The sequence below is a fragment of the Amphibalanus amphitrite genome, unplaced genomic scaffold (assembly GCF_019059575.1).
Source record: "Amphibalanus amphitrite isolate SeventyFive unplaced genomic scaffold, NRLGWU_Aamphi_draft 000724F_arrow, whole genome shotgun sequence".
Lineage (NCBI taxonomy): Eukaryota > Metazoa > Arthropoda > Thecostraca > Balanomorpha > Balanidae > Amphibalanus > Amphibalanus amphitrite.
In genome coordinates, this window is record NW_024882218.1 from 312,838 (window position 1) to 327,166 (window position 14,329).

Genomic DNA, 14,329 nt, shown 5'->3' on the forward strand with positions numbered 1-14,329 from the left:
CTGGATTTTTTTTGTCACAATGTGTAAAATTGATGCCCGGAGGGGTCCTGAAAGTTTGATGGCGATATCTCCAGCCGTTTAGGAGATATCGACGGAAAAGGACAAGGGGGCCGTTTCGGCCCCCAACCCCCCTACGGGGCGCGGGATAATTATGCGTAAACGTGTTTAAGTGTATTTAACGTTTTTCTTAATTTTTAAGTTAACTTTAATTAATTAATTAAGTTCAAGTTAACCCGCGCACCGACGGGGGTCTGCGCCAACTTAGTACCGACGGGGGGGGCGGATGACCGCCCCCCCCCTGAGATCTCGAGAACGAAGCAAGATAGCGACAAGCGGTAAACGGCATCGGATACGCACGGTCAGGATCTACAATTTTTACTAAGGTCATTTTCAGGTCAGGTCAAAGATGACGTCACAGGGGTCGAAAAAGTCAAAATGGCGGCGCTAAATATGGAGAGAGTTTTTCTCAAATAACTTTCGAATTAGTCAAGATAGGAACAAACTAAGGGCATCATCGTGATCCTCTCGTCAATCCGCATCGAATGATATATATGTTGACCTCGAAAGGTCAAGGTCAAAGGTTGACCTCAGGTCACGTGACCTCGAGGTCATCATGTATATCATTCGATGCGTCTTGACGAGCTGAACACAATGAGACCATCCACGCGTCTGTATCTTGTTCCTGTACGGAGTTATTGGCCAAAAACCTTTGGTGACCTTTGATGACGTCACATGACCTCACAGCTGCCCAACAGCAAAACAGACCTCAAGGTAGTGAAGGTTGATCGTATATGAAGTCATGTATGGTATATGGGGCCATTCCGACCCGTTTTAGTGGTAAAAACAGGGAGTTGATTTTTCCCTCCTTGACTTATAATGGGGAGGTCGCGAAATTGACCTGACCTTAGGTCACCGATATCAAAATTCCGAGATATACAAATTGTAGCTACTAATGACCTAATAACATCCTGCGACTTTCAAAGGCCTCCGACATCTACTGTAGCTCTGGCACGGTGACAAAATTGCAAAAAAGTGACTTGAGGTTGGGTCATTCAAAGTGACCTGGTGACCTGACCTTGAAAGGTAGGAGGTTCAAACTTGCACACCATGTGTAAAATTGATAAGGGAATAGTCATACCAAATTTCGCGGCGCTACGCGCCGCGGTTTTCCCGCTATTCGCGAAAAACCTCAAGGGGGCGGATATCCGCCCCCCCCCGTCGGTGCGCGGGTTAACCAAATTGCATCATAGTGGATATCATTCGATTCGGCTGATTACAAGGAACACAATGACACCATTTTTTAAGCTCTAGCGTCATTATGTGCCAAGTTATTGGCAAAAACGTCATTTGACCTCAGTTGACCTCATTTGACCTGACCCATGGATAAGTGCACCAAACAAAGAAGCACCAAGTGACCTGCTGTTAAGTACTGTGGTTTCAAAGCACAAAAGTGATAGAACGAAGCGGATATCTCCAGTATTTTCCGAATTTAGTATTTTCCGATAGGCTTAACCCGCGCCCTGCTGGGGGGTGTTTGAACACCCCCCCCCCCTTGTGGTGTTTTGCGAATATCTCAAAAACGGCGGCGCGGAGCGCCGCCTTTTTTGGTACACCTTATTATACATCAATTCTACACATTTTGTAAAAATTTCAGACCAAGGTCATTCAAGGTCAGGTCACCAGGTCACTTGAGGTGACCTCACCTCATAAAAAGTTTCAATGACTGTCACAGCTGCATTGAGTGACCGATCGCTTTGAACCTTTCAGCGATTGCTAAAAGTAATAGCATGTACAAAATTTATATATCAGAATTTTGATATCTATGACCTAAGGTCAGGTCAATTTTGCGACCTCCCCATTATAAGTCAATGGGAGAAAATTGAAATGCGCCTCTTTTGGACGAAAGACATTATTAACCCTCGCCCTGGCAGGGCATTTTTCATAACACGGCCTGGCAGGGGGGGGGGTCGATGCGACCCCCCCTCGCGATTGGCTCCTATGGCACCTAGAAACACCAAATTTGGTAGGTAGGTGGGCCCCCTGGAGTTCTCGCCCCTGTGCAAATTTGGTTGCTCTAGGTCAATATTTAGGGGGGTTTTGGGGGATATAAATGTAAAAATTTCGCTAAAAACAGGTCAACAGTTTTTCGCTTATAACTTTTGATCTAATTAAGATAGAGCAAAAAGAAAAGCACCAGTAAACTCAGCACGTCAAGGCGCGTCGAATGATATACTTTTTAGCTTGCTTAAGTGTACTTAAAGTTTTTCTTAAATTTTAAGTAAACTTAAATTAATAAATTAAGTTCAAATTAGCCAAATTGCATCATATCGCATATCATTCGATTCGGCTGATCACGAGGAACACAATGATACCATTTTTTAAGCTCTAGCGTCCTTATGTGCTAAGTTATTGGCAAAAACGTCATTTGACCTCAGTTGACCTCATTTGACCTGACCCATGGATAAGTACACCAAACAAAGAAGCACCAAGTGACCTGCTGTTAAGTACTGTGGTTTCAAAGCACAAAAGTGATAGAACGAAGCGGATATCTCCAGTATTTTCCGAATTTAGTATTTTCCCATAGGCTTAACATTACGACGTAATGACCTCTAACTGACCTCAGGTCAGTGACCTCAAAAAACCCGGAATATATGTTATACAACTCGGTGAACTTAGCACATCCTGAAAGTTTGAAGGAAATCAGTCGAAAACTGTGAGTTGGACAGGTGCAAAAAGAAAATTGAAATTTGACCATGACCTTGTACCGGTTTTTCTGACCTGGTGACCTGACCCAAGGTCACCCGGACCTGAAATTTTCAGGTCATATGTAAAAAGGTTGCCCCATAGGCTGTGCCAAATTTGGCGGCGCTGCGCGCCGCCGTTTTTGCGCTATTATCGAAAAACCTTAGGGGGGGGGTCGCATCGACCCCCCCTGCCAGGGCGAGGGTTAACACTCCCAAACACCGAATTACAAGTGGCTTAGACACACTGAACATGAAAATGGTGTCCATGACCCTTGTTTATGCCCTGAGGTCATCTTAGGTCACGAATGGTATTTAACAGTTTTTCACAAATAACTTTTGATAGAGGCATGCTAGAGCGATGAAAACGCCTTAGATGTGTTCAGCTCGACGATACGGATCGACTGATATGCAACATGACCCTTTCCGGTCAGGTCATGACCTTGACCTGAGGTCAAATTTTCAAGTTGACCTTTCAAGGTCAAGCTATAGTTCAATCGATGCGTCTTGACGAGAGGAACACGATGCCGGTAAAAGTAAGCTCATACAAGGCTTGTATCAAAAGTTATTGAAAAAACTGTTTCCGAAAAACGGCTATTTTTGCCGTTTTTGCCCCCTGTAGGCAAAACCGTTGACGTTAGGTCAAATCTGAGAAAATTGCTCAGAAAGGGCGTTAATAGGGCTATCGAATGCGCTTTTTCGCGGCGCTGTAGCTCTATTGGTTCCCGAGTTATGCGTTGGCTTCTTGGACATTTTCGACATTCGACCTGGGAATCGGCGAAATTTTGCCTTCAATGACCTCTGGTGACCTGACCTTTGACCTGATCAAAAATTGACTCAAGTGATTTCGTCATTATTTTTTACGCTCTTTCGAACGTCGCCTTCTGCGTATCGCTACGTGGCCCAGGAGCCGAGTTACAAGGGAGGGTGTTCAAACACCCCCCCCCCCAGCAGGGCGTGGAAATCCTGGACCCCCAGCCGGGCGCGGGTTAACATTACGACCTAATGACCTCTAACTGACCTCAGGTCAGTGACCTAAAAAAAACGAACTATATGTTATACAACTCGGTGAACTGAGCACATCCTGAAAGTTTGAAGGAAATCATTCAAAAACTGTGAGTTGGACAGGTGCAAAAAGAAAATTGAAATTTCACCGTGACCTTGTACCGGTTTTTCTGACCTGGTGACCTGACCCAATGTCACCCGGACCGGAAATTTTCGGTTCATATGTAAAAAGGTTGCCCCATAGGCTGTGCCAAATTTGGCGGCGCTGCGCGCCGCCGTTTTTGCGCTGTCTTCGAAAAACCTTAGGGTGGTAGGGGGGGGGGGGTCGCATCGACCCCCTGCCAGGGCGAGGGTTAAGTTGATCTCACGTGAACTCACCTGAAAGCATGTCATTCGACGCACTTGAGCTAAACGAACACATTTATGCCAAAATCGCGGCTCTGCGGCCATTTTTTTGCAAAGTTATTTACTAAAAACTGAACCTGTAACTTCAGTCACTTGACCTGACCAGCCTCAGACGCTACCGGTTGACCTTAGACCTTAAATAAGGGTACCAATCGCTGCGACTTGTAACGGCACACACACTCGTTTTTTTTCCGCGAGGCTTTAGCTCTTTTAGAAGCGAAGCGGCGCGCTGGGGTCGTATCAACCCCTCCAAAACCCATTTTGTTTGCGGGAAAATGAGGAACTTATAGAAATAACACCTAATTCTAATTTCTTGGATGTTGATTTGCAATGACATGAAGTTTTTTTTTTTTTTTGAACAAATAAAAATGCTAAACAATTTTGGTCCCAGAAGTCATTAGAGGCAAATGAAAAAAGATATTAAGATTTTTGTTAAACAAATAAATTTTTTATTTGCAATTTTTAAAAAATAATATAAATCTTTGATTCATCGCAAGCTTAATGCTGTTCGCGGTTTATTGGTTGCTTAACACGCGCACCGACGGGGGGGTGGATATCCGCCCCCCTGAGGTTTTTCGCAAATAGCAGGCAAACGGCGGCACGTAGCGCCGCGAAATTTGGTAGGACTATTCTCTCATAAATTTTACACATGGTGTGCAAGTTTCAACCTCCTATCTTTTAAGGTCAGGTCACCAGGTCACTTCAAATGACCCAACCTCAAGTCACTTTTTTGCAACTTTGTCACCGTGCCAGAGCTACAGTACATAGATGTCGGAGGCCTTTGAAAATTGAAAGTCGCAGGATGTTATAAGATCATTAGTAGCTACAATTTGTATATCTCGGAATTTTGATATCGATGACCTAAGGTCAGGTCAATTTCTCGACCTCCCCATAATAAGTCAATGCAATGGGGGAAAAATCAACTCCGTTTTTACCACTAAAACGGGTCGGAATGGTCCCATAAACCATACGTGACCTCATATACGATCAACCTTCATTACCTTGAGGTCTGTTTTGCTGTTGGGCAGGTGTAAGGTCATGTGACGTCATCAAAGGTCACCAGCGGTTTTTTGCCAATAACTCCGTACAGGAACAAGATACAGCCGCGCGGATGGTCTCATTGTGTTCAGCTGGTCAAGGCGCATCGAATGATATACATGATGACCTCGAGGTCACGTGACCTGATGACAACCATTGACCTTGACCTTTCGAGGTCAACATATATATCATTCGATGCGGATTGACGAGAGGATCACGATGCTGCCCTTAGTTTGTTCCTATATTGACTAGTTCGAAAATTATTCGAGAAAAACTCTCTCCATACCTAGCTTCTCCAGTTTAACTTTTTTGACCCCTGTGACGTCATCTTTGACCTGACCTGAAAATGACCTTTGTAAAAATTGTAGACCTTGTCCGTGCGTATCCCTTGCCGTTTACCGCTTGTCGCTATCTTGCTTCGTTCTCGAGATCTCAGGGGGGGGCGTTCATCCGCCCCCCCCCCCGTCGGTACGAAGTTGGCGCAGACCCCCGTCGGTGCGCGGATTAACCCGCGCCCTGCTGGGGGTCCTGGATTTCCACGCCCTGCTGGGGGGGGTGTTCAAACACCCCCCCTTCTAACTTGGCTCCTGGGCCACGTAGCGATACGCGGAAGGCGGCGTTCGAAAGAGCATAAAAAATAATGACGAAATTACTTTGGTCAATTTTTTGGTCAGGTCAAAGGTCAGGTCACCAGAGGTCATTGAAAGCGAAATTTCGCCGATTTCCAGGTCGAATGTCGACAATTTCCAAGAAGCCAACGCATAACTTGGGAACCAATAGAGCTACAGCGCTGCGGAAAAGCGCATTCGATAGCCCTATTAGCGCTCTTTCTGAGTAATTCTCTCAGATTTGACCTAGCGTCAACGGTTTTGCCTGCAGGGGGCAAAAACTGCAAAAATAGCCGATTTTTTCGGAAACAGTTTTTCTGCAATAACTTTTGACCCAAACCTTGTACGAGCTTACTTTTACCGGCATCGTGTTCCTCTCGTCAAGACGCATCGAATGAACTATAACTTGACCTTGAAAGGTCAACTTGAAAATTTGACCTCAGGTCAAGGTCATGACCTGACCGGAAAGGGTCATGTTGCATATCAGTCGATCCGTATCGTCGAGCTGAACACATCTAAGGTGTTTTCATCGCTCTAGCATGCCTCTATCAAAAGTTATTTGCGAAAAACTGTTAGATACCATTCGTGACCTAAGATGACCTCAGGGGCATAACCAGGGGTCACGGACACCATTTTCATGTTCAGTGTGTCTAAACCACTTGTAATTCAGTGTTTGGGAGTGTTTATAATGCTTTTCGTCCAAAAGAGGCGCATTTCAATTTTCTCCCATTGACTTATAATGGGGAGGTCGCAAAATTGACCTGACCTTAGGTCATCGATATCAAAATTCTGAGATATACATTTTGTACATGCTATTGCTCTTAGTAATCGCTGAAAGTTTCAATGCGATCGGTCACTCGGTGTAGCTATGGCAGACATTGAAACTTTTTATGAGGTGAGGTCACTTCAAGTGACCTGGTGACCTGACCTTGAATGACCTTGGTCTGAAATTTTCACAACATGTGTAGAATTGATGTATGATAAGGTGTACCAAAAACGGCGGCGCTCCGCGCCGCCGTTTTTGAGATATCCGCGAAAAACCACAGGGGGGGGGGTGTTCAAACACCCCCCCCCCAGCAGGGCGCGGGTTAATCCTCGCGGGTCCGGGGGCGTTTTTCGCCCCCTGGCGAATATTTGCGATAGCTCCCGAACGCCTAGGGATAGGAAAGCGAAACTTTCAGTACCTTTTTTCGCATCAATTTGACATCATCTGAAGTAAAAAATAGACCTAGCCCCCTTGATGACGTCACAAAGTCGATTTTTCTATACCTCTGCACGGCAAACTTCGGCGTCACAGACGCGAACTTCAAATAGCTACTAAAAATAGAATTTTAGAGATAAAGACAAATTACGAACACGGTTGTGTAGCGTTTGACCTGGAAAAAAAAACAGAAAAATAGTTTGGGTGACCTGAGGTCAGAGGTCAGGTCAACGACCCCGAAATGTGGTTTTAGTTTTTCGCAAATAACTTCGACAAAAATGGTCCTAGAGCTACGGCAGTAGTACGGGGACCCGCAGTTGCTACTGTACAGCGACCCTGAGTAAATTGTCCCAGCACCCTCACAGGGAACAACGATAAGCTGTCAGAGGACACGCACAGAAAACCTCAGCTGCTCTTGTACAGGGACCGGCAGTCGATATCAATGTTATCGGTTGTTACTGGACAGGACAGACGGCTAGAGTTGGGGTTCGTGTATGTACAGTAGCAACTGCGGGTCCCCGTACCATCGCATTTGCCTTGTCAAGCCGCGTCGAATGATATAGATTTTGTCTGGAAAAGGTTAAATTTTATGTTGACCTCATGTGACCTCGAATGACCTTTGGTTGACCTTGACACATGAAAGGTCGTTTATGATGAATTTGTACCCTCTGATTACGAATCTGGCATCTATTTTCCTCTAAGCCTTTATTTAGAGCTTCCGGATAGCAAAATTGTCATATTTATTATTACGAACTTAAATCAGTGAAATAGCCTCTAGCAAGGATACTCTTCTGTGACCTTGACCTTTGAGCTGCCTTGTATCGTAAGATGAACCACAAATAGGGAACTGATAAGCCTCAAAACATTTCAAAACATTTCGAAAGTTAGCACGCAAGATGTACGAAAAAGTGCAAAGTTTAAGGTCAGTTTGGGGCGTGACCTTGACCTTGACCTTTGATTTTTAGCACATTTTCGGAATCCTCAGATTCTGTTCTTTTGTTTGTCACCCAATTTTGCCGGTTTGATGCATCCTGCCGTCCTGTAGAAGTCTTACTTTGAGATCACTACACATGTGCCGGTTTTTGCCTTTGACCTTGACCTCTGACCTTGAAAATTGACCTGATGTAAACATTTTTAGGTTCCTTAGAATCATTTCGTAAGGACCTTTCGTTTGGTATCACTTTTGCTTCCGTAGCTCCCTTATTTACGAAGTTAGACAGGGGCGAAAACGCCCCCCCCCCCGGGCTGCGGTGGCTGGGATTACGCCGGGTTAACCCGTTCTTGAATTATAGGCCATCAAACTCAACGTTACAAACCAAATTAAAAAAAAAAATGTAATGCAATATAACTCAAAATGTTTTGATCTGAGAGGTCTGATTTTTTGCCAGGCGTCTTTGGGGCATATGATTACCCCTAGGACTGATTTTCATTAAAATCTGAGAGATGAGGGTGACGGGCCTGGTACGATCTATCGTGGAATGCCCCAGTTTTGAAGATCGCCATGGGGCTGCCTGGGGCAATATCTCCCGAAGTATTTGATAGATGAGATTGAAAATGTCACAACATGAATCGCCGGGCGATGTAAACCTTAGACGAATTCCACCAAAAATATGGTAGGTAGGGTGTGATGTCACGATTTTGGGTTGGTATGTCGTGGACTGTTTGCCGAGGTAGCTGTGTGCTGTTGTGGAGTATTCACCCCATTGGGGCCCCTGACCAGTTTGTTCATATGGTTTATGTTGTCCGTCTCCAGAGGATCCGGAGGGGTTCGTGGAGATGGTCGACCCCACCACGGGAAAGGTCACTCTGAAGAAGAAGCTTGACCGGGAGGACCCAGATCTCATTGATCGCGGATTTATCAACGTGGTACTACAGGCCAGGGAGTCCCCGAAGAGTAAGTACACCACGTGACAGGGAGTCTACGGCAGTGTCAATGTCACTGTACAGAGAGCAGCCGTACCACGTGACAGGGAGTCTACGGCAGTGTCAATGTCACTGTACAGAAAGCAGCCGTACCACGTGACAGGGAGTCTACGGCTGTGTCAATGTCACTGTACAGAGAGCAGCCGTACCACGTGACAGGGAGTCTACGGCAGTGTCAATGTCACTGCACAGAAAGCAGCCGTACCACGTGACAGGGAGTCTACGGCAGTGTCAATGTCACTGTACAGAAAGCAGCCGTACCACGTGACAGGGAGTCTACGGCAGTGTCAATGTCACTGTACAGAAAGCAGCCGTACCACGTGACAGGGAGTCTACGGCAGTGTCAATGTCACTGTACAGAAAGCAGCCGTACCACGTGACAGGGAGTCTACGGCAGTGTCAATGTCACTTTACAGAGAGCAGCCGTACCACGTGACAGGGAGTCTACGGCAGTGTCAATGTCACTGTACAGAAAGCAGCCGTACCACGTGACAGGGAGTCTACGGCAGTGTCAATGTCACAGTTTACAGAAAACAGCCGTACCACGTGACAGGGAGTCTACGGCAGTGTCAATGTCACTGTACAGAGAGCAGCCGTACCACGTGACAGGGAGTCTACGGCAGTGTCAATGTCACAGTTTACAGAAAACAGCCGTACCACGTGACAGGGAGTCTACGGCAGTGTCAATGTCACTGTACAGAGAGCAGCCGTACCACGTGACAGGGAGTCTACGGCAGGGTCAATGTCACTGTACAGAAAGCAGCCGTACCACGTGACAGGGAGTCTACGGCAGTGTCAATGTCACTGTACAGAGAGCAGCCGTACCACGTGACAGGGAGTCTACGGCAGTGTCAATGTCACTGTACACTGTACAGAAAGCAGCCGTACCACGTGACAGGGAGCCTACGGCAGTGTCAATGTCACTGTACAGAGAGCAGCCGTACCACGTGACAGGGAGTCTACGGCAGTGTCAATGTCACAGTTTACAGAAAGCAGCCGTACCACGTGACAGGGAGTCTACGGCAGTGTCAATGTCACACTTTACAGAAAGCAGCCGTACCACGTGACAGGGAGACGGGAGTCTACGGCAGTGTCAATGTTACTGTACAGAAAGCAGCCGTACCACGTGACAGGGAGTCTACGGCAGTGTCAATGTCACTTTACAGAGAGCAGCCGTACCACGTGACAGGGAGTCTACGGCAGTGTCAATGTCACTGTACATAAAGCAGCCGTACCACGTGACAGGGAGTCTACGGCAGTGTCAATGTCACAGTTTACAGAAAGCAGCCGTACCACGTGACAGGGAGTCTACGGCAGTGTCAATGTCACTGTACAGAAAGCAGCCGTACCACGTGACAGGGAGTCTACGGCAGTGTCAATGTCACTGTACAGAAAGCAGCCGTACCACGTGACAGGGAGTCTACGGCAGTGTCAATGTCACTGTACAGAGAGCAGCCGTACCACGTGACAGGGAGCCTACGGCAGTGTCAATGTCACTGTACAGAGAGCAGCCGTACCACGTGACAGGGAGCCTACGGCAGTGTCAATGTCACTGTACACAAAGCAGCCGTACCACGTGACAGGGAGTCTACGGCAGTGTCAATGTCACTGTACAGAAAGCAGCCGTACCACGTGACAGGGAGTCTACGGCAGTGTCAATGTCACTGTACAGAAAGCAGCCGTACCACGTGACAGGGAGTCTACGGCAGTGTCAATGTCACTGTACAGAAAGCAGCCGTACCACGTGACAGGGAGTCTACGGCAGTGTCAATGTCACTGTACAGAAAGCAGCCGTACCACGTGACAGGGAGTCTACGGCTGTGTCAATGTCACTGTACAGAGAGCAGCCGTACCACGTGACAGGGAGTCTACGGCAGTGTCAATGTCACTGTACAGAAAGCAGCCGTACCACGTGACAGGGAGTCTACGGCAGTGTCAATGTCACTGTACAGAGAGCAGCCGTACCACGTGACAGGGAGTCTACGGCAGTGTCAATGTCACTGTACAGAAAGCAGCCGTACCACGTGACAGGGAGTCTACGGCAGTGTCAATGTCACTGTACAGAAAGCAGCCGTACCACGTGACAGGGAGTCTACGGCAGTGTCAATGTCACTGTACAGAAAGCAGCCGTACCACGTGACAATGCATGTAACTAAGTAATAAACACAGCACGACACAACCTTACATGCTACTTTCTACCACGGAGCTAGCATACGTAAGAGCCCTGACGACCAGCAAACTGAACTGAGTCCGATCTCAAAGATCGGGACGGCTGGAATAAGTCGCTCTGATGGTTATCCTGCATAAGAGATTGAGCAGTTAAGGAACTCGCACCAAAAAGCCTTTCCTCACAGATATCGGGGTTCCATGAGCACAGTAAATACGTATTTAGCCGCAAATGCGAATTAGGAACGCATTACCGACTCATGTAGCCACCTGCTAGTACGAATCGGCGATCCGAAACGCGGTTACATGAGCAAAACAAATACGTATCACGATCGGATTCACCGCTAATGCGAATCAGGAGCGTACTACCGACTCATGTATCCACCTGCTAATACGAATCGGCGGTCCGAACAAAATCCGCTGAGAAACAGGCTTAGGAGCGAATAGGACCAAGATACGTATTACAGGAACTATTACTTCCCAAAAAGAAGCCTTAAAATGGAAAATACAAGGTATTTTGTCATTTGTTGCTTTTGAAATCAAAAGTTAAAAAATATTTAAGTATTTCGTCAAGTTTTCAAAATAAATATGATGAAAACAAAAGAAGAAAATACCTAAGAACTTTCAATGGAAACATTTTTCTGACAGCACTACAGACGAATCGAGAGAGGCAAGTGAGCAATAAGTCAAAACAATACAACTTTATTTTCAACTTTTTTTCTCTAGTTAACTTAGAATGTTATGAGCAGATGAAATGTAAAAAAAAGACATAACATATTAAATAATCAATTCAGTCACCTCTATTGCTACGGAAATGCGCCACATTTGTATGCTATTCCGTTTGTAATGCGCATCGGACCGAGAGCCAAACTAGATCCGTTTGACGTCACTAAAACGAATTTGCTCATGTAGTCGGTGCCGTGAATAAGTTCTAGGGGAGCTGATGCGAATTAGCGTAGTACGTATTTGGAACGGATCGCTCATGTAGCCGAGGTGCACGACTCGGACCGGAACTGGACGTATTTCACAAGAACTATTCTTTGCTGAATGGAAGCGTCAAAATGCAAAATAATAAGCATTTTTTATTGAATGCTTTGTAGAAAATAGCAAAAAAAAATTGTTGATATTTTGGTTTAGTCTTTGGAGGTGAATTTGGTAAATAGCAAAAATAAAATGAATGAAATATTTTGATGGATAAATTTATTCTGACCACCCTGCTGTCGCTGCATGGCTAATAAGTGCTCAGTGATTTAAAACACGAAAACTTTGTTTTCAATTTTTGATTTCATGTTTACTTTTAATGTTTTTGAGCATATCAAATGATGTTGTATCGTTCAATAATTAAAATTTAGTTCGGTCGTCCCGGTAAATGCCGCAACTGCGCCATGACTGTACGCTAATCCTATTCCGTTTGTGATGCGAATTACCGGCCGTCGAGGAGTCAGCTCGGGTAAGCCAAACAAGATCCGTTTGACGTAGATAAAACGAATTAGTCTCATGTAACCGGTGCCGTAGATACGTTTGTGGGGAGCTGATGCGCATTAGCGTAGTGCGTATTTGGAACGGATCGCTCATGTAACCCCGGTAAGAGTCCACCCTGCCACTTCCACCGGAGGCACGTGGAACAGCTCAGGGCGTCGTGTGCGTCGGCCTAGTACGTTTAACCCGCGCCCCGTTGGGCTCTGCCGAGCAACGCGCCCTGTTGGGGGGGGGGGGCAATTTCCCCCCCCCCCCTTAACATCTCGAGAACCACGCAACCTAGCGACAAGCAACAAACGGTGTTGGATAGCCCTATCAGGGAACTACCTTATGACCCAATTTTATTGACCTAGGTCAAACCGATGACGTCACAGGTCAGGTCAAAAGTAGAATTTTCACCGTTTACAGGAATTTCAAGAAATGTGTTGTAAAATCGAGTAAAAGGCATTTCATTGAAAATCATCGATGGGAAATGTTCTTCAAACACGTATTTTGCTATTTGAGGTCACTGATACCGGGTCAGGTCACAGAGGTCAGGTCACTGGGGGGTCACAATATGAAATTGTCGTGTAATACATGTTTTATGGTCCATCTTACATGACAAATGCGATTATGTGGGTCAGGCAGCCTTTGGGGCCAGCTTAGGTCACGTTTTGGTCAAGGTCAGGTCAAGGTCAGGTCAAATTAGGTCAAATTTCAAAGTTGATATTTTTGCATAAAATGGGTATCGATTCGAAATGGGCATTCGATTCGTGTGACTGTATATCACCCCGTGCTACCGCAGGTGATCCGGACCAGGCCTGTGTGACTGTGTATGTGCTACCCCAGGTGACCCGGACCAGCCCTGTGTGACTGTGTATCATCCCGTGATACGGCAGGTGACCTGGACCAGCCCTGTGTGACTGTGTATCACCCCGTGCTACCGCAGGTGACCCGGACCAGCCCTGTGTGACTGTGTATCACCCCGTGCTACCCCAGGTGACCCGGACCAGCCATGTGTGACTGTGTATCACCCCGTGCTACCGCAGGTGACCCGGACCAGGCCTGTGTGACTGTGTATCATCCCGTGCTACCGCAGGTGACCCGGACCAGGCCTGTGTGACTGTGTATCACCCCGTGCTACCACAGGTGACCCGGACCAGCCCTGTGTGCCTGTGTATCACCCCGTGCTACACCAGGTGACCCGGACCAGCCCTATGTGACTGTGTATCACTCCGTGCTACCACAGGTGACCCGGACCAGCCCTGTGTGACTGTGTATCACCCCGTGCTACACCAGGTGACCCGGACCAGCCCTGTGTGACTGTGTATGTGCTACCCCAGGTGACCCGGACCAGCCCTGTGTGACTGTGTATCACCCCGTGCTACACCAGGTGACCCGGACCAGCCCTGTGTGACTGTGTATCACCCCGTGCTACCGCAGGTGACCCGGACCAGCCCTGTGTGACTGTGTATCACCCCGTGCTACCCCAGTTGACCCGGACCAGCCCTGTGTGACTGTGTATCATCCCGTGATACGGCTGGTGACCCGGACCAGCCCTGTGTGACTGTGTATCACCCCATGCTACCCTAGTTGACCCGGACCAGCCCTGTGTGACTGTGTATCACCCCGTGCTACCACAGTTGACCCGGACCAGCCCTGTGTGACTGTGTATCATCCCGTGATACGGCAGATGACCCGGACCAGCCCTGTGTGACTGTGTATCATCCCGTGCTACCACAGTTGACCCGGACCAGCCCTGTGTGACTGTGTATCACCCCGTG

At 47.1% G+C, this 14,329-nt stretch overlaps 1 protein-coding gene across 1 annotated transcript in view; it reads left to right on the top strand.

The window, feature by feature from the left end:
- Window positions 1-14,329, top strand: part of LOC122365230 (protocadherin Fat 4-like) — a 165,736-nt gene that overhangs the window by 114,257 nt on the left and 37,150 nt on the right. Inside the window, exon 9 of the mRNA XM_043336234.1 lies at window positions 8,752-8,892. Coding sequence (XP_043192169.1) covers window positions 8,752-8,892 — 141 coding nt within the window. The remainder of the gene's footprint in view (window positions 1-8,751; window positions 8,893-14,329) is intronic.